At 39.5% G+C, this 23,919-nt stretch overlaps 1 protein-coding gene across 1 annotated transcript in view; it reads right to left on the bottom strand.

Moving 5' to 3' along the window:
• Positions 1-23,919, bottom strand: part of adam19a (ADAM metallopeptidase domain 19a) — a 265,930-nt gene that overhangs the window by 69,684 nt on the left and 172,327 nt on the right. Inside the window, exons 5-9 of the mRNA XM_055007585.1 lie at positions 22,891-22,967; positions 9,629-9,812; positions 5,433-5,498; positions 4,756-4,827; positions 4,318-4,484 (exon numbers count right to left, since the gene is read on the bottom strand). Coding sequence (XP_054863560.1) covers positions 4,318-4,484; positions 4,756-4,827; positions 5,433-5,498; positions 9,629-9,812; positions 22,891-22,967 — 566 coding nt within the window. The remainder of the gene's footprint in view (positions 1-4,317; positions 4,485-4,755; positions 4,828-5,432; positions 5,499-9,628; positions 9,813-22,890; positions 22,968-23,919) is intronic.

A 23,919-nucleotide genomic window follows, 5' to 3' on the forward strand; every position in this document is an offset into this window, starting at 1 on the left:
ACGCGCACGCACGCACACACACACACACACACACAAGGAAGAATCACTTAACCTTAATCTCCTCCCTGTTCACTTACGGGCTCCACAGCGGATGCCCACTGATTGCAGATGCAACAGCATTGCACAGCAGCAGACATGATAAGCTTGTCAGATGTGGGAGAGGGCGTGCAAGGAACCTCAATCCACCATGTGGTCTCCTGGCAGTTGTCACTTAGCATCCAAAAACAGAATCAAGCCCTGTCTGATGAATCAAAACAAAACAGGCCCTGTGGTATCAGCACAACTAATTACAGAGCGTGAGGGGCCAAAAATTTACTGCTTATAGATGAATGTGTGCTGTGTGAGTGTGTGTGTGCTTCTACTGCCAGCTTGCTGAGCTGTTCAGCCCAATTACAGCCAACTGAGGCAAAATCATCTGCTTAATAAAATCCCTGTTTAACTAATCATTTGTCAATTTATACACTAATAAAAATGGAATTATCTGACCCAAAGGTAGGAGTGTGTGTCATTAGAGTCATGCAGAGGCTCATCAGGAGATGGGAAGTTGGTGGGAGGATGTGGAGTTCATCAGCTTTCTTATTAGCTGAGGCACAACGTTGATTATCGAGCCATGCATTAACATCAGGAGGGCCAAGAGTATGCAGGTTCTCACTCTGAACAAGAAGTGAAGCAGCTGATGTAGCTGTTTAGTTTCACCTGAAGCTAACATTCAAAAGAGGAATGACTGATCGATACTTTTAGTGGAGAATTTTCTCTCCAAATGTGTCAGAAACATCAGAGACACCTTTGTAGTTTCAGACGCTGTGTTTAAGGAGCCATTATTACACAGGAATGTTCACTTTAATAGGTGATTTTATCAAATGAGTGGAATTTTTTTTTCAGTTCTTTCAGAAGAATTTTTAAAAATTCACTGCATACTTCCATAAGTGTTTTGATGTCTTGAGTAGAAGTAGTCCAAATGTTTTTTGGCCTTTATTTGGTGCTTTGCATCTACTTGAATGGGAGAATCTAAAATTTTGACTGATTCTGTAACAACACACAACCTTTTGCTGCACAAGAAGAGTATAAAATGTGTCTGATAACTCAGAGTACTCTGATATGAAGCCTAATAAATCAGTATCTTTTTATTTGATTTTCGTCCTTTTGTCTAAGATAAAATGGCATTTCCCTCCCCCTGAAGATGAAACATTACCAAAACAGCCTAATTTTAGTAAAACAAATAGTTTAGTTTAGAAATTTAAATGTCAATTGCTACTAAATTTTTAACCAAACTTTAAAAGAATGCGAAAAGAAAGTTGGCTGAGATAAACAGCAGCAGGTTAGTGTGTAACATTTACTCCCATCAATTAAATCACTATTCTTTCCTCATTCAGTTGTCTGAGACTGAAAAATATCTAAATAAGAACAATTAAATATCAATTTTAGCTGCAATAAACACAGCATAGGTGACCACAAAAAGCAGGAGCACACTGGACTGAGGTTGGATATTAGTTGTTGCACTGGACCGCCTCTTTGTGGCCAGAAAGTTTTGGCTCATTGATGTAAATTGCTTTTCTTAGCCAACATTGCAACCATGATAATAATGACTTGGTGAGCCAAGCTGTCTGTGTTGCTTTTCACCAGATGTCGACTCTTTGTAAACAGGAAAATACACTCAGTGGTACATTTGCCAACGTTAATGTCATTCAAGTGCATCACTGTGGACATGCTAAAGTGAACACAGGCTTAGTCCAACACATTGCCTATGCTGTCAACATAGCCTTTTCACAGCAAAAACAGATTTGAAGAGCACAACTGCATTTACAGTCACAGACAGGAATGTAATTTCAGCAGCTGGTGTTGACAGCTGTAGCAGCAGCTGCCATCCCCCCTAAATACAGGATCCGTTCAGCCACGGTTCTGCTGTGCAATCATACTGCGAGAGTAACTTGCTGATAAAATGTTGTAGTGAATTTAGATTTACGGATTCATGGAAATAATTATTTTGAAGTTTTACATGTATTGTTTTACAGCCCACAGTGGCAGAAAGTGATTGAATTGCATCACATAATGGTCACATTTGTGGTCACTTTCTCTGACTGCCACAGCACACTTTGCAGTAGCAGCTGGTAGTCAGTCTGGGAGCCTGTCACATAGTCTGTCTTTTTAAAAAGTTTATATTACACAGTTTTCTTCACAATGTTTTTGTCAAATTGTGTTTATGTAGGTGGCAGAAAGTTTAGCCTGTCAGCCTCTGGAATGAAAATACTGAACTTCCCAATCCTCTCTGGTTCTGTCACTGAGCTGATCCTGCACTGTGCCCCTTTCTCCTCCTTTCTGTCCTGTGGAACTCTGTAAACAGGTATAGAAGACCCCATAAAACAAATTACTGCACATTAGCTTCTGATGTAAGTAAAATGACTGCTACCATTCCATAATAGATAATACAATAGATAATCACAGCTACGTTAGCATAGTGTGTAGTGACACAACACCGTGTTTGCTATCACTTGCTGTCAATCCTCCAAATCCCACCTGGCAGTCCCAAAATTATCAAACTGTCGGCTCTGATATCAAGTCTAGATTAATACATATGTATAGAATGATACATTTCTTCAGCGTAAAAATGTACACATTTATTGCTATTAAAATTAATCTAGCTTAATTGAGATTCCATATGTTAGATCCCATCCAGTTTCTCTCTTTTCCTCTCACACTATACACATATCTACATGCTGATCACAGTGAAGGCCAGCAAAGTTTTGCACTTGAAGAGCTCCCTGTGGAATTTGAAGCTCTGGTAGTGTTATGAAGTTGTTTTCTTATGATGTGCTCCCTGTTTTGTTTGTATAATGGTACAATACACAGCTCTGCCAGTGTTACCATACTTTTCCAGAGATGTGCTTGTGCCGAGTAAATGCGGGTGTAAACAGTACAGGATTTAAAATGTTAATAAAAAATACATTAAACATGATCCTTAGAAATTACTTATTTTTGGACCACTTAGGGCTGGAAGAAGCAAGCTGTGTAAACACATTGGCATAGAATCACTCTTTAAATTGATAAACAGTTGCTTATTTACACAACAAGCTGTCATCACTGGAAGTGATTTTTGTCCTTCTGATGAATACCCTGTATTCTCGCTCCTTTTAGCTCTGTTTTTGGTCTCCTCCACGACAGCGCTATGAGAGCAGTAAGAGCGGAATCAAACACTTGCAATGATCCATAAAGCTGAGGGGAGCAGAGATTCAGATTATAATTTCCTGTGCGTCACTATGACTAATTTCACATTATAATTTTATACATTTTAATTATGAAAACATTCTTTGCAGTCACTTTGCAAACAATGTGCTTTCCTGGATGTAAAGAGAACTTTATAGGGTTCCTTTATGTTGAGAGATTTATAGGATCTCTCACTGTGTCAAGTGCAAACCTGAGTAATTACTCAGTATTTTATAAAAATATGGACTGAAACATACTGCTGCCTGTGTAAACAGCTTTTAACATCCAGTCACTACACATTCTTTTCAGCCCTGTCTGTCTGGTGGAAGCGCTTCAGTATTTAACAGAGCTGTCTACCCTGGCATCATGATGGCTAACTTTTCACTTGCACTTTACACATTATACTGACACCAAATGCATCCTGTTTATGTGCACATTTGCAACTGGAGCCAGTGAAGTCTTGACAAAACATACACCAAGACTGTTTCTACTTCAGGTGAAGCTCTGTTAGTTATTGCTATGTTTCCCATATAAGTGATATTACTGGCGTCACTAGATAGAAAACCGAAGATTACAGTCTTTAGATGTTACAAACTACATGATTTTATGTGGAACTACAGCTGATCCATACTAGAACAGACACGATGACCTAGACTGGAACAGATTTGGTTCAACTGAGCAGCTGTAACACACAAATCACTTTCATAGTCGCCTCATTAGTCACAATATGGGACTCTGCCTTAACTTTGCACGTCTCGGATGTGACTGCCTGCAAGTTGGTCTGTGGACATTGGTAGTTGGTCTCTGGTGCTGACTAAACAACTTAAACAAAGACCACCTGGAAGTGTATCAACTGAACTATAAAGCAATAGTATCATTTTTATTTATTCTTATTACAAATAAGACTAAATGAACCAAACCACAACTGTAAAAGTCTATTTTCTTTCCAAATTCCAGTACCTATGGTATCCCACTGCTTGAGTTTCTGGCTGCGACTGTGGCAAAACTGCTTCCGACAGATCTCACTGATCCAGTGTAAACATTGACTAAAGACTCCTTGTGTTCTCATCCTTTGCTATATAGCTGCTGTAGCTTAGGTGTGATTGTGTTTCTTACGTGAGCAGCTGGGCGTTGTCGTGTTTCTTGCGAGATTTTAGCTTCTGTCTCCACTGGAGAAAAGACCAGAGAGTGGCGTTTGGCTCCTCGGTAATGATACACTGATCTCTGTCAGTCCAAACTTCAAGACCAATCAGAGGCACACGGATGTTCAGTGCCCTATAAAACTAAACACAGACACAAAAAAACCCAACAAACATGTAAATATGTACCAGCATGCACACACTCACGTTGGTCCTTAATCCTTCCATAATACAGTCTGGTCACACAAGACAATTTCTACTCTATCTCCCATAAAAAGCTGTTGAAGGACACTATTGATTAAATCCAGATGAGACTTCATACAGAAGTAGATATTGGTGAGCACTCCATTGTTGAATGGAGTTGTTTGTTCTCTGGAGAATGACAGCCAGTAGCAGGGGAACCCATTAGTCTTACCTTATCCACGTAATTGGCAATTTCCATTATCCTTGCCTTAGTCTTTTCATAGTCTTTATTCTGCCGTTTAAACTGCAGGACATTGAAAATAGAGGATGTTAGTGGCATGAATGAGGTCTGCATTCAGAGAAATTAATAAATTGCCAGAATTGTTCCATTTTAAAATTCCCTGCCAAGACTAATGACTCATGAGAATCCCAACTAGTCCCACCTCATTATTTCGACCTCTGTCCATCATCATAGTTATACCAGTTATGGATGGACAGGCATGACTCTTCTTACTGGTAAACATGTTCTGTTACCCTGCCATTAATGCAACATAGAGAATCCAAAGTGGACTTTTATTCAGATATAGCATTCCAATGATGCAGCATATCATCTATTTAAACACTCATTCACCTTTAGACTCCACTCAAATCCAGTCCTTCATTAAGCAGACATCTTTCTGGCCTGTCTCCACATGCTCTTGCCATGCTATGACTATTATGTTCACTCAAAACTGTCAGTATGAAAGAGCTCCATTAGCTAAAATTGGATAATTGTTTAAAAAGTGGACAATGTTTCCATCACAGTGTGTCATTTCATGGCTGTCTGACGTCAGTGGACAATTGTGTGATAGAGTCTGCACAGGAATATTCTGCTGAGGAATGAGTAGGGTAGGCGGAGAGTCATCTTACCAGTGTGTTGTCAGCCACAATGTACAATTCCATGTACTTAGTTGTACCCCAGGTGTTCCTCTTGACCTGACAGTAAAGATACAGGGAAGATGGGAGTGTTTATGAACAGGGCACCAGTCGTATTTATTTGGTATACTGTACTGTATGACAATAAGCACAACTAATCTGAGCACTCTGATATAAAGTGAATAACACTGATAATCTCATAACAATGGCAAATGTCAAGATCTACATGTATTAATTTGTAGATGATACTCAGCTCAGTCAAGCTCAGTAATGTGGGGAAAAGGTGCAAAGGTAAAGATCTGACTTTGATGAGGGCCAAATAGATATGGCTGGGTAACATTGTTGGCAGAGGGCTAGTGAGTGTATTGTAGAGGGTGTTGCAAGATGTTCTGAAACAATCTGATCCAACTGACAACTTCCAAGAATAAAGGATCTGCTTCAAATGTCTTGGGACCTGATAAAACAGAGCACCATCAGAAGTTCTCTCGGTGGGACCTCATCCTTTTGGGGCAACGGTTAAGTCTCTGGACTGCTGATCAGAAGGTCAGAGGTTCAAGCCCCAATGCGGCCACTGTTGGGCCTTTGAGCAAGGCCCTTAACCCTTCCTGCTCCAGGGGCGCTGTACCGCGGCTGACCCCTCGCTCTGACTCCCCCAATTGGGGCGATATGCGAAAATCAGAATTTCCCCTCGTGGGATTAGTAAGAGTTAATAAAATAAATTTTTTTTTTTTTTTTAAATTTTGTAGAGTCTGGGGCTTGAGGGGTGAAAGCTGGTTTGATGGCCAACCAAAGACCAAAAGCATAATGATCAGGTGGTTGTAATGTTGGGGTTTATGAGTGCACACTGTGCTATATTATTCTGCTTTACACAGGCAGAGAGCAGGAAGTACGGAATTAGTTAGGCTGAAAAATAAGGTTTGTAGTTTAAACTGCAAAACAGGTATATGAAGTCAAAAAGGTTGCAATTTATGTAATCTCCAACTTCCCCAGTGGAATTTGCTTCCCTAGTAAAACCATGTTTTTGATGCATGGCAGGAAAAATTAAATGTTAAATTGTGGAATTTTAAAAAATTGTGCAAGGTACTGTGTCACTATAAATCCACTCGACTAAACCAGGAACTTCACCTCATTGCAACTGGAAAGTCCAAAGAGGTACAAAAACAAGTGAAATGTCTAATATGCATGAGTGGCCTCCCAGACATTCCTCCTGTTGTGTTTACAAAGCTTTATGATTCCTTACATCCCTCCATCATTAAGTTTTCACCTTCCTAATGCTGGATTACAAGCATTAGAAAAAGGTTTTGCTGTAATTAAAATTCATTGATTTGCGTAAGAGGGGAGGTGGGGGGATGTAGCCACCAATGGCAAGGAATCAGCTGTGATTGCAGCCTGTGGAGTTCAGCACACACACATATCCACACTAATGCATTCACACATTATTTATTTGAGACGCAAATAGTGGCAAAAGCCTTGGAACCTCAGGTCTGCTGTGGCTGGCATTTCTGCATAACAACCCAGGATTAATAGGTGGCTGTGGAGAGCCAAGGGGTATGATGCAGGAGGGAGGAAGATAAAGAAGCAGGGGGAAAGGATGATGCCTTGGTGGAGATGTAAGAGGGACTTAGCATATGAGATGTGAAAAAAATATGAAACCAGTTTAAAGTGACTGAGAACTTTATATAAATATAAATATAGGCATAAACATAACAAGAAAAATCAAAGACTTTGAGAAGAAGAAGAATTTGTCACTGCCATGTAACCAGATGACAGCAGAGTGGCCCACTTATGAGTCTTTTTATTATCTGTAACTGCAGATGACCCAATCAGACTAGTTTAATTCTTCTCTGTACTGGCACAGGAAACTAATTCATAGCCATGAAAAGCTGAATCAAAGCCACATTCCTCCATTTCCAAGTTTTACCAGAATAATTCTGCTCCTCAAAGGGCACAAAGACCTATTCAATATTGTTTTTGCAGATGATAAAGACCATTAGTACTGCAGAGTCAAATATTCTGATTGGATAACTAAATGATGACTATGACTCAGTCTTTTACATTAGAGGTAGTACATGAATCATAACTATTTCTGTTTGTCTGAAATTCTGTTTCTCTGACAACAACACAAAGCTTGAGTGGTCCCATTGCAAGCCAGCGATGACATGAAGATTAGAGGGTGTCACAGGAGTGGATGAGTAAGTTTTAAAAAAAAATCTTTCTTGTCCTATCTTGTCCTAGCTCTGGAAGATTAACTCTTGTCTCATCCTGGTCTTCTGTTGTGTGTTTTTTGAGGCATTACCATGATTTTGCTTTTATTTTCTCAGTATCCATTTCATTGGTTATTTTGTGTTCAACTCCACAGGTTTTTCTTGACACACACTTTCTTAGCCAGCTTGTTAGCACTACCAAGAATATGCAGATATACCAAGACACTTTACATATAGTTGGCAGGACATCACCAATTTCAACAACGCCTCCATTTTTATCACCAATGTGGAGGAGCTCCTTGGCAACACTGAGCGTCGTCTCTACAACAGTGAAGGGTCTTAAACAACGCGTCTTGCCACACACCCAAAACTGCTCAGGAACAGCTCTAGAACATGAAAAAGAGACCAAGGCATTAAGCCAACTTCCAGCTTCCAAGATTCCAATCAAATTGATCATACATTTGTTGAAACGAGGCTGATCCATGGAAGCCCCACCATGCAATCCGCAAGATCCTATGAATTCACTGACAGAGTCCCAGTGGAAGACACCCAAAGACACCCTGACAAGTCCCATGTCCGTGGCCTAACAAGTCAGAGCTGTTTGGGCAGAATGAGGGTGACCAACTAAATATTAGGCAGGAGGTTTTAATATACAGCATGTGTACACATACACAAAAAAGGGAGAATTTTTGAACAAATAAAAACATTAGAGGTTAAAAATAGCACAAAAAACTCTTTTACTCATTCTATATATAACATTGATGCTGTGTTCAATACAGGAAGTTACAACGATTACAGTAGATTTTTGTCTCTATTATTTTTTGAAGGTAGGGTACTAATGACAGTATGTGGTGGTGGAAGTATGAGCGTTGGTTTATTGCAAAAAAATTTGAGTTGGCATTGGATGCATGTTAAGATAGTTTTGATTGTCACAAAATTATCAGAAAAAGGAGACACAAACTGTAGCTGTTTTTAATGTTGAATCCAGGTTGGTTTGTGCACTAATACTTTCTCAAGTTTTACATTTTTTTAGGTAAATCTTTGAATAGATGTTGGAGATGGCAAACATGGCTCTCTTGCCTTGGTCTGAATGCAAGTGTGGCATCATACAGGGACATACAGCCACAGCACCAATCAAAGAGAGCAGATTTAGTAGTTTTCTTAAGGCTGTTACCAGAGCAGTAGCCTTGATACTATTCATTGTCAGGTCTGTAGGTCACCCTCATATGTCTGACACTTCATTTAGAACTACCCTTTAAAGACATAAGACTTGACCTGGACTTGCCCTCCAAGATGTAAAACTTGACTTGGTTTTATGCTCAAATGACTTGAAAGATGACTAAGATTTAATGCAAAAGTCTTCAAAATACTTTTTAGAGACATGACAGTTCTAAAGACTTAAAAATGTCGTTAGTAGCAAATATCTTTTGCCAATATAGAATGCAAAAAACATATTCTGAGGGGGGTATCCAGCTGCCAAAAGTGGAAGCTTTTGAAACAGAACTACATGGGCTAGAAAACTCTGCACTGAAAGCCAGACTAATGAAAGTCTTAGATGGGTTAACAGCCCACTTAAGGTAGAGTGAGGTTTCATTAGAGGCTTTCCACACTGATACCCCTGAAGATGTTAAGTACAACCCTCCAACACCTTGGGACCTCTACCCAGGTGTTACATGTGACAATACCCTGACTGACTGAAACACAATCATGGACTGAATCCAAGGTAATTAAAAGTGTTATCAGGAGGAACATGGCTTTCCTTTGCATCAAAGTATCATGCTTTTCAGATGTTTTTATAACAGAAAAATATCTGGGGAAATACACTTGTCTTCGGACACAGAGATTAAACTGTTATTGATCTTCTCAACAAAAAGATGGATCTTTTGTTTCTTTAAAACAGTCTTTAAGCATTGAAAGAAAACCAGTGTAATATAGTCTAACTTTGTTTTTGATCAAAAGAGAGTCATTAGTGCCTGGGAGACTCACCCTTGAATGAAATGGTCTGAGCAGGTTGGAGATATGGTTGAACTGTGTGGAGCGATGGCTGTGGCCACAGTTTCCACCTTCAACTGGCAGTTCTTCAGCACTCAACAGTGAGTGGTGGGCAGGATCCACACCGCTGATTGGCTCCAGGTAGTAGGTGTCACTAGAATTCAAGGATATCAGGCCCCTGTGTGGAAGAGAAAAAAAAGAGGATGAGAGACATATTGCTACTGAAATTGAAAGAGGCATGAAGAAAGAACAAAGGCGACTTCCAGAAATATTCAAAATGTAGGAAGAGGGTCTGAAACAGTACGGCACATTATATACCGATGCTTCTGCATGATGGATGTAATTTACCAAAATATTAAAGCCACACTCTCAAATGTCAAATCCTCAGTTCATATATATTTGTGTTCAGAGTTAAAGAGCCCATATCATGCACATTTACAGGTTTATACATTGATGTTTGGGGCCTACTAGAATATGTTTGCATGCTTCAAGTAAAAAAAAAACACACAAAAAAAACTTAAACACATTATGTCTCTCATACCGTACACATCAGTTTTAGTTCCTGTCTCTTTTAGTCTCCCCTTCTGAATAGCACAACCTGCCTTGATTAGTCAGGTCGAATGACAAAAGGCAGGTATTGCTAGTTATGTACCATCACACCACATCTATGAGTTTAAGCAGAGAGATGTAGCCCAAGCAGAAGTGTCGACTAGGGAGGAAATAACAAAGGCAGCTGCTCATCGCTTGTTTGAAGGGATTCTTTTAATATGAGCAGCCTTCAGGTGTCAGCAAACTTCAAATATAATGCTTGTTAGTTGATCAAAAAGGCATCTGCAACTCCCTATATAATGACCACCTTTGAGTATGGACATTTAGAAGAGGTATAAACACTTTCACTTTTAGATAAGATTGAATGATTGTACTTGCAGTGATGTACGAACTGGTTCTGTTCAAGCATACCCAAGCTCTTCTGTAAGGTGATCTTTGCTTTGGAAGGTTCCCGTGAGAGTGTAACACATTGTTTCCCTCCACTGCTTTTGTTGAAAATGGCTGAAATAAGCTCTGAGAGCAGGGTGGGCAGAATGCAGATAATTACCAGATGTAAAAATGACACAAAAAAAGGAAAAGGTCATTATGCATATGCCAGTAACATGCCAATACTATGTGAAAAGGCAGTGTTATTGATAAAGACTGGTTTATACTGAAAGGACACTGATAAAATCTATGATCTATGAAGTAGGTTGAAAAATAAGATTCCAGTCATGTAGTTCAAGTTGAGTCCTCTGTGCATGATTACAGCAACAGTAATAAACAGTGAAGTGCAAAGATTTGTCCTAGACAACAGAAAGTGACAAAAAGGCAATTTTGAGCAAACAGAGCCAGTCTGCAGCAGTGCCAGTCTTAGGCACTATGTGTTTAAATGTGGATGAGTGTGCGAAAGAGGAGGAAATGGAGCCTCTTATTTCATTCAGACAGACTGTCAAACATTTCCAGTATGTGTCTGAGTTTTACTCTTATGATGATCTTTCACTGACAACACATACAGATGCATGTCATATTATTAGAATATGGCAGAAAAGGTTCAACACTTTTCATTAGACATTCCTCAAAGTGAAAACTGTATACATTCTGGACTCAGTACACAAGCCTACTTCAAGCCTGTTACTTGTTTTAACTTTGTTGATAACAGCCTCCTTAATCCAGCGTTTCAACTGAAATGCTGGATTAAGGAGGCTATGGAAATCAGGAGGCGTGCGGAGAGGGCCATGAACAGGGACGAAGGGGGTTTCATGCTCTCCCACACCTGGGATACCATACTCCAGAGGAAATCGGATGGCGGGGGTTGCGGCATGCCTGGTGGGATGGTCGGGTCCGTCGGGGTCACCACGACATGCCATTACGATGTGGGCGTGGTTGGCCCGACGAATCTGGCGACTCTACTGGGCGTGCCGCAAATGCCGGTTGTCAAAATCTGCCGGCTGACATGTCACACACTGTCAGTGAGACACTGCTGATGAAGGCGAGAGCTTTTGCCAAAACTGTCAAGAAGGTAATCAACATCTATCTGTTCACCTTATGTCTGAACAAAAGAACTCAAAACTAATGTATTAACAAGAAGGCATGATGAACGTTTTTGAACGATAATAATACAAGAATAAGACTAATACTCTATTACCACAGGTACATCAGTAATTGCAATGCCTATGGTCAGTTACTAAGTAATAAGAAATGTCAGCGCAAAATTGTCAAAGGTATGTTGAAGTTCACTCAGAGAGTGAATCCTATTCCATATTTTGAGAGAACTGACTGGTTTATTTTTCCATTGTAAAATGTCCCGCTCCAAACATAAATGGGTCGTGACTCTTTACTAACAAAAATTTGAAATATTCTTAGGGATAATTCATATTGAAAAGGAAATTTATTCTTATTACACCATTAAAACACTATCATGTTCATTAAAACCTAAAAAATCAGGCTCTCATATTGTGCAGTATAAATATTAGAATGGGTAAATCTTTATTAATGAAAAAGAGGACAATAAAAACAATTTTAAGGCTATTTGTATCATTACTATGTAACTGCTGCTGAAGGAGATAATTAGAAGGTTTTATTTAGATATGTACATTTCATATATAAGTGTTAACTTTGAGGCAAACAAATTTGAGAAATCTTAAAGCATGTGGTCCTTGTCTATTCATTGTTGTCCTGACCTTGAAATAAAATGACTCATGCAGGTACTGCTCATTGTGGTTTGGTATGGATTGGATAACTATTTCACCTTGCTTCTGAACATCTTGTCAGAGTTGCTATTTACTTCACAGCAGACACAATAGGCACAAAGGGAATCAATTTACGTTTTGGGAAAGGAGTTGTGCTGGCTGTTGTGTTCATCCACACACTGCCTGACCAGATGAGCACAGTTGAGCTCTAAAGTTATGCTTTCAGAAAATACAGCAGGTTTTTCCCATTTTCTTAAGTAATTATGTGCCCAAGACTGTATAGCAATTTCCCCTAAAATCATGTAATTCATCCTGAATCAATACAAAGTACCTCATTATGGTATAAACACTGCAGAGAGTAAAGATTAACTGGGAACTGTGGGACAGGAGAGAAAATTAAAAAAATAAACACTCACACACACGCACGCACGCACGCACACACACACACACACGCACACACACACACACACAACTGTTGGAGGACTGTATATAAGAACACAGGTCAGTGTTGAATCTGAATTAAACTGTCGCCTTGGGGCTTGCTCTGGGGGTCAGGCATATGGGTTCTGTAAAGCGTCTTGAGTCAATTTGACTTGTAGTTGGCGCGATACAAATAAAATTGAATTGAACTGAATTGAAAAGTTCTAATCCAAAACTTTGTTATCCTGGCAGAGACCTCCCCCAACTGGCAGCTCTTGCAGTCATGAGGTTTTGCATAATCATAAGTTCCCTGCAAGTACTGCATAATCATGCAGTTTGGGAATTCCAAATAAAAGCTTCAAATCCACCATGAAAATTATGAGGATATTTCATTCAGTGCTGCAGTTGGGAAATAATAATTAGCCTCATCAATGTACTGCTTTAAATTCCTACTGCTTACAGACAATCAAGCAATTAAGAAGAAATACCTAAAACCTACATTGATAATACAAGGCCTGAAGTGGGAACTTAATCCAACACAGGCGTACACACCTTTGATCACTAACACACAAGTTAGAAAACCTGTGACTACCTAAACCAAACTAAATCACACCTGTGATTTCCAATTAACCCCATTGCACAAACACAATTATACAATTACCTGTAAACACTAGAATTTAATCAGTTTTGGACTTATCATCTATGTCTGTACGGTATTTGCATGTCTGTATCATGGCATTACATGGAAAAGAATGACAAGAGAAACTAAAAAAAAAAATGTGATTGTGAGACTTCACAAGAATGGAAAACAATACATGAAGATCAATGACCAACTACAAATGTATCAAAACACAGCTGTAGCAGTGTTCAGGAGGTACAGAACAAGCCATAGTACCACCACTCACAGCTGTTTTGACCTCTCTTCTAAAGTGACGGCATGAACATTGCACAATCTAGCTTTGAAAAATGATTAAGAAAGTCCTTACACATGGGTTAGCAGTAGAAGTCTGAATTTCTGTGACAGCTTAATGTGAAAGATGCTGCATAAAGTCGACCTAAATAGACAGCTTTAGTTACTCTTTGGACAAAGCTACAAGATCAGACTTTGCTAAAATATATTAAAAAGTAGCCTAATAAATATTGAGAGTATATTCATTAGTCAGATAAGACCAAAAGTGAAGTTGGTGCCTCAGGTGGTCCAGCATATTTAATGTGAACTATCGCAGTGAATGTATAGTCGGGACAGTGAAGCACAGAGGGGAGAATGTGATGATATTCGGCTACATGTGCACAAAAGCTGCTGGAAAGATGACATTTATAGATGCACCTTGAATGCCTGTGGATATACCAAATTACTGGCTCACAAGATGACCTGGCCAATTATGTCACCTGACTTGAATCCAACAGAACATTTTTCAGGAATTTTAAAAAGAAAGGCAGAGTAACACAACCTCTCTTAAAAGAGCAGCTGAAAAAAATGTCTCTGAAGAATAACTGAGCATACGAGAGAGACATGCAAAGAGCTGAAAAAATACAAGATTTGAATCTCAGTAATGAAAACCTTACTGACTTGCATTGAATTTGTACTGTGGGGCCTGTATTTTAATATAGTAAATCTTAACTGATAGTTTTTCTATAAATAAGGTGAAATACCCTATTGCTCCGCTTAGTACTTTACAATTACTGAAAGATGACACAGTTTTGAATAATTTCACATTGACAATTCACTGGTGTATACCAGAAATAAGATCAGGAAACACTGTCATTTCCACTGATCTTTGTCAAAATCCAGGACAAAGTCAGGGCAAAGTCTTGTTAAAGATGCTATTGATTCATTGTTTATGATAATGGTCAAATAAGCAAGCCCTGACAGAAGAACACACTTTTTTACCTCACCCTTTGCTGTCGTGTGTTTCCTCTTACATCTGCCTAAGGTTATTATTCTGTCTCCCAAAACTGACATTTACACTTCATTTTCATAAAAGCTTTTGTTCACAATGCTATATAATGAGGTTAATGGAAAAGTAAACTTTGATTGTTTGGTAACTGCAAATTACAAGGAATGGAAATGTTAAGACTTTAAAATAACCCTGTTGTACCCATTTATGAATCTGTGAAGAGCACACAGAAAAAGAACAGAGAGAGAGGGTGCGGGATTTTTTTTCTTTCTGAGCAAGGTGAGTATTGCAGTACTGTTGAGTGTGAGGACATCAAGATGTCATCTGTTGTTGAAATCAGTGTTCCTAAAGTTCTGGTTCTGCTAACTATGATTTGTATGCTGAGCTCAGTTGTTCAGTTCTTATTCAAAACAATATGGATTTGTTCAGTATAAAATTGAATATCATCATAAAGGTGGAAAAACTGTAGAGCGTTCACAGTGAAATATTGTACATTTTCCCATTATTTAAAGTTCTCTCATGGTCTTGAGGGTTGTTACTGCTTTGGCTATTTTCAAATAAGATTAAACACTGATGTGTTAAAAGGTTTACAAAAATGTCTTTCAGATAAATATATACGTACTTGTTAAACTGCAAGACATTGTTTAGCCTTTCTGACATTTTATCACAATATCCCTGAATGGCACTTAATGGCTTAATATAATCCCAGTTTGTTTTTTGGTCCAAGAACAAACTTGTGTCGGTCACCTCACATTTGGATAGTTCTACGATTGACAGGACATTTAAAAAGGTATTTACATTCTGCTGGCTTACAGATCTCTATTCTGCCTCACGTCTGCTCTGTTCCCATCAAAGCTGCTGTCACAACAAGCAGAATCTGGCTACCTGCCCAGATCAGGACAGAGGGACTGAAGAGTGCCGACAGACATGTCAGCACCAAACCAGCCACTATCAGATGGAAAAAGATAAACATTTTCTCAGAACTGGATGAAAAACTTCTTTAAACTTTTATCTGTTAGGCTTTACTGAGCGGGCTTTTGGATTAATTCCTACTAAAGCCCCACTAAGCTGTAACTTTACGTCTCTTTTAATGGATCAAATTCATGAATATATTTTGTGGGACACACGTCCTGAGGATGTGCAGCATCTTTGCCAGGAGAAGGTTCAATCTTATATAATATTCACAGTATTCTGCTTTAAAATCTGTCTGAGGCTGTGAACATCAACATAAGACTTTTAAAACTTCTGCCTGGATCCCCCAAAAATGATCAAATAAGTCATTTTCATGACAATCTGAAGGAAAAGGAACAAGACGCAGAGTTCTGACAGTGCAAGTTGAACTTTTTTTTGTATTGACAAAATGTATCCAGAAGTGCTGAGGGCAAAGATCAGGCTCACATTAAAGCAGTGCAGAAAATCTTTTACTGACATTAAAATGAAAAAGACACAGGAGGGGTGACAAAAACCTGTTTTCTTGTCCCCTGCTGTGAGGGGATCTGGTGATTCAGTTATAGTATGGGGGGCATTTTGCTTTGATGGTTTAGGTTCATTGGTCTCCTAGACGTAGCAGTTACTGCAAAGTCACTACAATGTCATTCTAAAGTGATCACCTTGATCCTGTGATGAAATATTTCTGTCCTGATGAGAGTGGTCTCTCCCAGTTTGATGCTCCAATTCATTACACAGGTGGGATCACTGAATGCTTTAATGAGTATGACAACATGCTATGGCCTTCAAAGTCATCAGATCTCAACCTGTCTAAAATGAACATCTATTAGAGATTTTGGACTCACATGTTAGACAGCGCTCCAAAATGAGGAACACCAAATGAGGAAATACATTTTTGAAAAATGGTGCTCCATCCCTTCAAGGCAGTGGTTCTCAATTTTTTTCTGCCGGGCCCCCCTTCGGAGGACAAAAAACTTTTGTGCCCCCCAATAACTTTTATTTTTATATATATATATATATATATATATATATATATATATATATATATATATATATATATTTTTATTTATTTATATATATATATATATATATATATATTTTTTTTTTTTTTTTTTTTTTTTTTAAAGTTCAAAAAAAGTACATTCTGAAAATGTTCACATTTAATGACGTATCTTTTTACAAAATATTATGAACCTGAAATTTCTTAAGGAAAACAAGTTCAATTTCAACAGTAGCCTATTATGCCTCAGTTCGTCATTTACACATGCATTCTAACTGCCAGATAACAGTTTATCTACAAAAATACAAAACATTCAGTCACAGGTATCTGGAACTCAACAATCTAGTATTTTACTTCATGATCAGAACAACTTGTCAAGTTCTAGAAATTATTTTAAATTTACAGTTTTACAAATTTACAGTTAATGTTGTTGTAATTTTTAGCATTTGTAAAGTCGTCCCGCGGGCCGAAATGGACAGTCTGGTGGGCCGGTTTTGGCCCACAGGCCGTATGTTTGACATTGCTGGTAAAAATAATCGGAGGAGATGAGCCGAGTACATGACGTGATCGAGTACGCTGGTGTTCCGACTGCACATTAACGATGCGTTCTCCCGTTCTCAGGAGTCTGTACTTTGGAGTCTGAACGGCCAGTGCATATACCATAGATATATATATAGATGATCATCATTATTATTATTTATATCTATGGCATATACAGTCTATGGGGCCAGCACAATTTCAGTATTGTTGTACGCTGCGAAAAACAGGCCGACGTTAAAACAATAGTTCAGCTAATTAGTTCCATGTTGAAGGACCTTTTCCTCCCAGTCGCCCCCCACTATTTGAGAAACACTGCTTTAAGGAGAGTTGCAGACACTTGGAAAATCAATGCCAAGGAGCACTGGAGCTGTTCTGGCTGTGCGTTGCAGCTTAACTCTTTACTAAGACAAAGTACCAGGTAGGAAAACAATAGCAAAATACAAAGTACAGACTTAAACTTGATTGGGATGACGGACTATACTGCAGTTAATAAAGTTGTTTTTTTTTTTTCAAAACACACACATTTGCTCCAGCTAACTGGCATTACATTTCATCATTTGATGCCCTCTACATTTCAATAATACATTATCATATGACTTTATTCTTAATCAAATTACATCATATTGTCCCATGTATTGGTGTTTTGCATTGTGAAAGCAAGTTCAGTCTGGTGTTACTAACATAACAGAGAAAGAGTGGCACAGAAATTAAAAACTGGCTGATGGAATGTCACCCCTGGTTTAGTGGCTGATTCGACAGCACTCAGTTGATGCTGTCAGATGGTGCATCGCTGGTATTCTATCATCACAACCCACTTTTCAACAGCAAGCCTCACTTGATACTGGTAGGTCACTCTGGTTGGCAAATAAACTGTCACATTAGTGTGTAAATGTAATGGCTAATACCATAGTTTTAAGGCAAGTATTTTGGTACATGGTTAAATATATATTTATTTTATATCTTTATTTACAATGTATGGTAGGTAAATGTGCTTACAGTAACGTTGTTTTTTGGGTTGGGTAACATGTTTTAAAAATGTTTGATGGTGAAAAATAATTGAAAACAATAATGATGACTTTTTAATGCAGCAAAAGCTAAAAATATTGTATCATATTAGCCTTAGCTACAATGGCTCTGATCAGCCAAGCCAATCATTACATTGGAAAATAAGTAATTTCTATCACATATCACCTCAACAACAGATTGGATGTCATGAAAAGATGGAATATGCACTGTATTGTAAATTATATTGGACACATTGAGAGTGGAGCAATAAACCAGAAATCACAAGTCAGTAACAAATGTGTCAACCATTTGCCTTGGTACTGCTACACATCTTTGATGCACAGAGTTTATGAGGTTGTCGATACTGGATTGGGAATGTTATCCCACTTAACCTGAAGGACTTGGTGAAATTGGTTGACATTTTTGGGGATGGGATCCCATTTTTCCCCATGGGTGACATGTCTGGAGAGCCTAACTCCTTCTCAGGTAGATGAGCCACCTGTGAGGATCTGAGCTTGTGGGGTGACATGCTATCCTTGTTCATGTGCTGTCTGACACTAGGGTTGTCAAGGTTAACCGGTTTTACAATAACCACGATTATAAATAGATATTCGTCACATTTTTCACAACCACGATTATCCGTAGAAAAGCCTCGCAAGAGGTGCAATGCAAGAAGCGTGAGCTGCGCTGAGTGGAGAGTGGAGAGAGAGTGGCTCCTTGGCCTGTGCGCGCGCTCCTGTCTAATCGGCATCACTGCGCGCGCACACACACACACACACCCACACACACACACACACACACACAGAGAGAGAGAGAGAGAGAGAGAGAGAATTATATGATCAGTTATGACAGATTCTTTACTCGAAGTGTCCCTAATATTGTGGCCGCTGTGCGCAATGAGGTTGCCAAGATGGGACTGTCCGCCGCACGCGCGGTAACTGTCGGTTCTGAAGTCAGCGGTCCGGCGGCCGGGCCGCCCCGAGGACCCCCCGTGCCCCGAGTTTCCTCCCGGAGCCAAAACAACCGGCGGGTCAGGAGCTCCGGTTACCTCCTGCGCTCCCGTTCCCCGCCCTGTCGCAGCCGGGCTGCTTTCCTGCGTCCGCAGGCGAGGGGAAGGCGGCTGGCCGCGGCGGGTGGGGAATGGGAGCGCAGGAGGGAACCGGAGCTCCCGACCCGCCGGTTGTTTTGGCTCCGAAAGCCCGTGCCCTCCTCCGAAGATGCTGTCGGCCCGGTCCCCTCAGCAGGGAGTGTGGTCCGGGAAGCCCCGCTGCCCGCTGACAGTGGTAGTGGAGGAGACAGTAACCTCCAGGACAGGGAAGCTGTCTGTCTGCCTGGACCTCCTGTCAGACTCTAGAGTTTTCCCTGGGAAATGATCCGGGTGTTTTGATTAATTGTTGTAAAATTAGTGGTGAATTGTTTATATAAACGTTTTAGTAAAAATAAATAAGACTCCCATTTATCCTTTTTTCTGTAGTTGTCTAAAATTGTGGAGGATATTTAAAGCTTAAAATGAAGTGTTTTTAGAATCTTTAAATGTATTCTTTTTATGTCTTTTTGTTTTGTTTGATTTACAAAGTAAACACTACGTTATCAACCATACATTAAATTGCAACATTCCATAATACATAAAAGTCTCAAAGAGGCACTTCACTAGAACTTACTAGAATTTACTCACTAACTTTTGTTTTAATGATGGCAGCTAAAGAAGTCTTTAAGTTCCTCAAGTTAATGACTGTTGTAATGCAATTTGCACTTTTATTTACTACAAAGACGTGTTGGAACAATTTATTTTATTTTATAAGAACAGTAAATCCTTAAAAGTTTAAGTATTATTAAAGAGTTTATTTAAATACAAACACTGTTTTTTTTTCTTTCATAATGTCGATAATCGTGAATAATCGGAAAATCGCAATATTTCCTTCCACAATAATCGTGGCTCAAAAAATTGAAATCGTGACAATCCTATCTGACACTACTTCTTGGACAACAAATGGTGGCATTGTGGACATTCAAGTACCTGGCTACTGACATGTCAGCAAGCTAACAGTTGGTTTTTGTCATAATACACATGCGATATTACAATATGTCTTGCAAACTGTATTGGCATAATGATCGTCTGATTGTCAACAAGGAGTGGCTTATCATTATGAAGCTGTACTAACCACTGTAAGCTGGTTTGTGACAGTGGAACAGAGGCAACAAATCAAACAAGAACAACAGCATAGCTCTGTAAAATCAGCATATGGCACTGAACCAGGAGTGACATAACATAAGCCATGTTCGATGTAGGTGCTGGGGTACAGAAAGTATATAATGAATAATGTAAGTGAGGCATAGTACTAAATCATGTATCATAACAGCTGTTTCATTCATGCATGACAACGGAATTGTCCAGCTCAACCATGCACTAGTGTCAACATCATTCATTGTCACAGCTCCCTTCACCACACCAACCTCATCACTATGCGCTGTATATCAGTGTCAATGTCAGCTGGTTGGTTTGCCACATTGGTCCTACAATGCCCTCTTGGTTGTAGTCTTGTTTCACATTAGTTTTCAGGCATTTTGACTGTACTAAGTGTAACGGACACAGCTTGGCCTTCTTCGGAATGCCAAGGAAGAGGTCAAACCAGGTAACAAACCCTATTTATTTAGGTTCTGGACCTAAACCCATAATAAAACTGCCATCTTGGACACTGCATAGAACGGGGAACCCTCCTGTTCTCAGAAAGGACCTCCACTACTACCACAGAAGTGAATTACAGCAGGAACCTGTTGTAATCAAGATCACAACTGGCAATTCTCTGGAGCAAATGGTGCTACATTAATTTCCTTACAGTATGGGTGTGAATCTCAGACCTCCTGTGGAGGAATAATGCTTCCTATGGAACATGAACATTTTGGAAGACCACAACTTCAAAGACACAGCAGTGACTCTCATGGAGGTGTGCTCCCCTCTCTGTTCATTCAACCCCTCTATAAACACAAACACTCTGACCAGTTGATAAGAAACAACCATAAACTGTTGCTGTATACCAAAGGGGGATCTGGAGTAGGCTCACATTTTTACAGTGATGTATATGCGGACTAAATAACTGCTTTTCTAGCCTCTGTCTTGTGTGCTTGTACATACAGAAGTCCCATTAAGAAGTTCATTAATCACCTATCCAAAAATCACATCTGTAGGTGATAGGGGGACAAAGTTAATGTTTTACCAAAATATTCACATTTCTAACATGGACCCACAGCGCCATCTATGGATGGTAGGGCGATTTCGGGACTGAATCAAGAAGTATATTACCATTGATTAAATGTGTGAAATGTCAAATTTGGTTATATTTACAACTGTACACTTCACTAAATGTTCCATATTCTCCCATGATAACATATACTCTTAACATCGAGGCATATTTATTTCTCATCTCTATGTTTTTGTGCAGCCTATGTTATCTGTTTGGTATATGTATATCTGAACTTTTATTCCATGTTGATGGGTCATGGTGAGAGACGGATAGATTGTGTTTGCGCGTAAATACATTTTCAATTTGATTTAAGAAATGGAGCTTTCTCTCCTTCTGATAACAAAGAGAGAGGAGTTAAAATCGCGGCAAACCTCTCTCCACGTCCTTAAGGCATACTCCCAACTTTTGAGAATAAAGAGCAGGAGACTGTTTTTGTTCACTCTCTTCTTACTCTTCTGGCTCTCTTGTTTCCCTTTTTTTGGTCTCGATGTGTAGTTCTTTTGCTTCCCGTCTCTTTAATTTTTACATCGCTCTCTGTGCTCTTTTCCTTTGGCTCTTTGTCTCAGTTTTGTTGCTTTTCCATTATTCTCTTGATTCTTTTAAGACCAGCCAATAAGAAACAATAGACATAATTTTATGCCTTTTTAACTCAATTCCAACGCATCCTCTCTCTCAGTTTCAGAACCTGTTGTATCATCTGGCTAATGGCAAAAACACAAAGAGAACCACCGTCAATACCAGAGTCATTTTTCATCAACCCTGAGGACTGCCTACACCGCACACTGAACTCTGGCTGCCTACCGAAACCCATCACCTATGTGTCAATGTCGGAAATCTGCTGGCAGATCTCTGACTGGCTGTGGGAACTCCAACGACAGAACACGTTGCCTGGTAACTATGTAACACTTCAGGACGAGACAGCCTGAATCTGTAGTGAGGAAGTTTCCAGCCCAACCACCGTGTTCCAGTCAAAGGAGACTCAGATCCAGTCAGCACTGCACAAAGTAGGCAAAGCCGTTCTTTATCTGCTGCAGATTGGGTTGATGTTATAATAACTTAACAACAGACTTCAAATTTATTCATTCAAAAGCATATTGATCATGAACCCATATCAAAGATTCATAGTGTTAGATCGTTCGCTATCTACCGTTCTTTCACCATAATCCTTTGCATTTAGTCGGTTAATTTGACTCCACACATTCACCACACACACTATGTTTTCACTTTCTATATCATACAACAGGACACATGGCAAAGGATCATATCATGCAGAAATATCTTTATATCTGCATAATATGCATCAATGGTAAAATGGTTTCGCACTTGTCTAAAATTTGTCCAGCTGTATTTAATGTTTTGATGTTTCCTAAAATTGTTACACTAAACATATTTAAATTCAGTAATTGTATCAATCTTTGTGTTCAAAATAACATAAATACATGTCACAGTTGAAAAGTACTTAATCCTCAGCTGCTGTTTGTACCTGACTCCTGAGCATGTGCTGAGAGCTACCCAGGAATCTGGATGTCCTCTTACATGGCCGTGGTAGAAGCAGTGATCCTAAAAGAGAAAAGAACTGGAATCAATACTTCATATTTCATTGGGAGGAAAGCTTTACAAAGCTATGATAATGTTTACCCAGACATGCTCCCGGTGCAGCCAGAGCAATAATCAATTGATGTGATGGATCGACTTGCTGTTCTAAGTGTCCCCAAAGCAAATCATGTCCCGTTTCATGACAACAGCAGCCAGTAAAAACACTGCCTGCAGTATTGCAACAACCACTATGACAAATCAATAAAGCTATATGAAGCTTCTTACAATTTGGAGTCTGACCACTCAAGCACCCTGATGAGGTTTTGGAATGAACTCATCAGACTGGCAACAAAAAAAGCAGAATATGAGGAATATTTCTCTAATAAGAAAAAGGCAGGCTTCCTGACAGTGTGATGAACATCCATCCATCCATTATCTATACACCGCTTAATCCTCACTAGGGTCGCGGGGGGGGCAGCTGACTCGGGCGAAGGCAGGGGACACCCTAGACAGGTCGCCAGTCTGTCGCAGGGCTACATATATAGACAAACAATCCCTCACACATTCACACCTACGGGCAATTTAGAGTAATCAATTAACCTCAGCATATTTTTGGACTGTGGGAGGAAGCCGGAGTACCCGGAGAGAACCCACGCATGCACAGGGAGAACATGCAAATTCCATGCAGAAAGATCCCGGGAAAGCCGGGACGCGAACCAGGGATCTTCTCGCTGCAAGGCGAAAGTGCTAACCACTACGCCACTGTGCAGCCCCGTGATGAACATGTGTATAAAACCAAACTGTTCATATGTGACTGGAGTCCATCACAGAGTTAACACAGAGAACAAAAGCATCGACAGTGTCTAATAAACATGAGTAACGTGTTTTCATTTAGATTTTTACTCTCTTATTACGTTTGAGGTGCACTTTATGACTCAAATAAGTGCAAAAACGTACAGTACAATATACAGTAATT

The sequence above is a fragment of the Amphiprion ocellaris genome, chromosome 23 (assembly GCF_022539595.1).
Source record: "Amphiprion ocellaris isolate individual 3 ecotype Okinawa chromosome 23, ASM2253959v1, whole genome shotgun sequence".
Classification (NCBI taxonomy): domain Eukaryota; kingdom Metazoa; phylum Chordata; class Actinopteri; family Pomacentridae; genus Amphiprion; species Amphiprion ocellaris.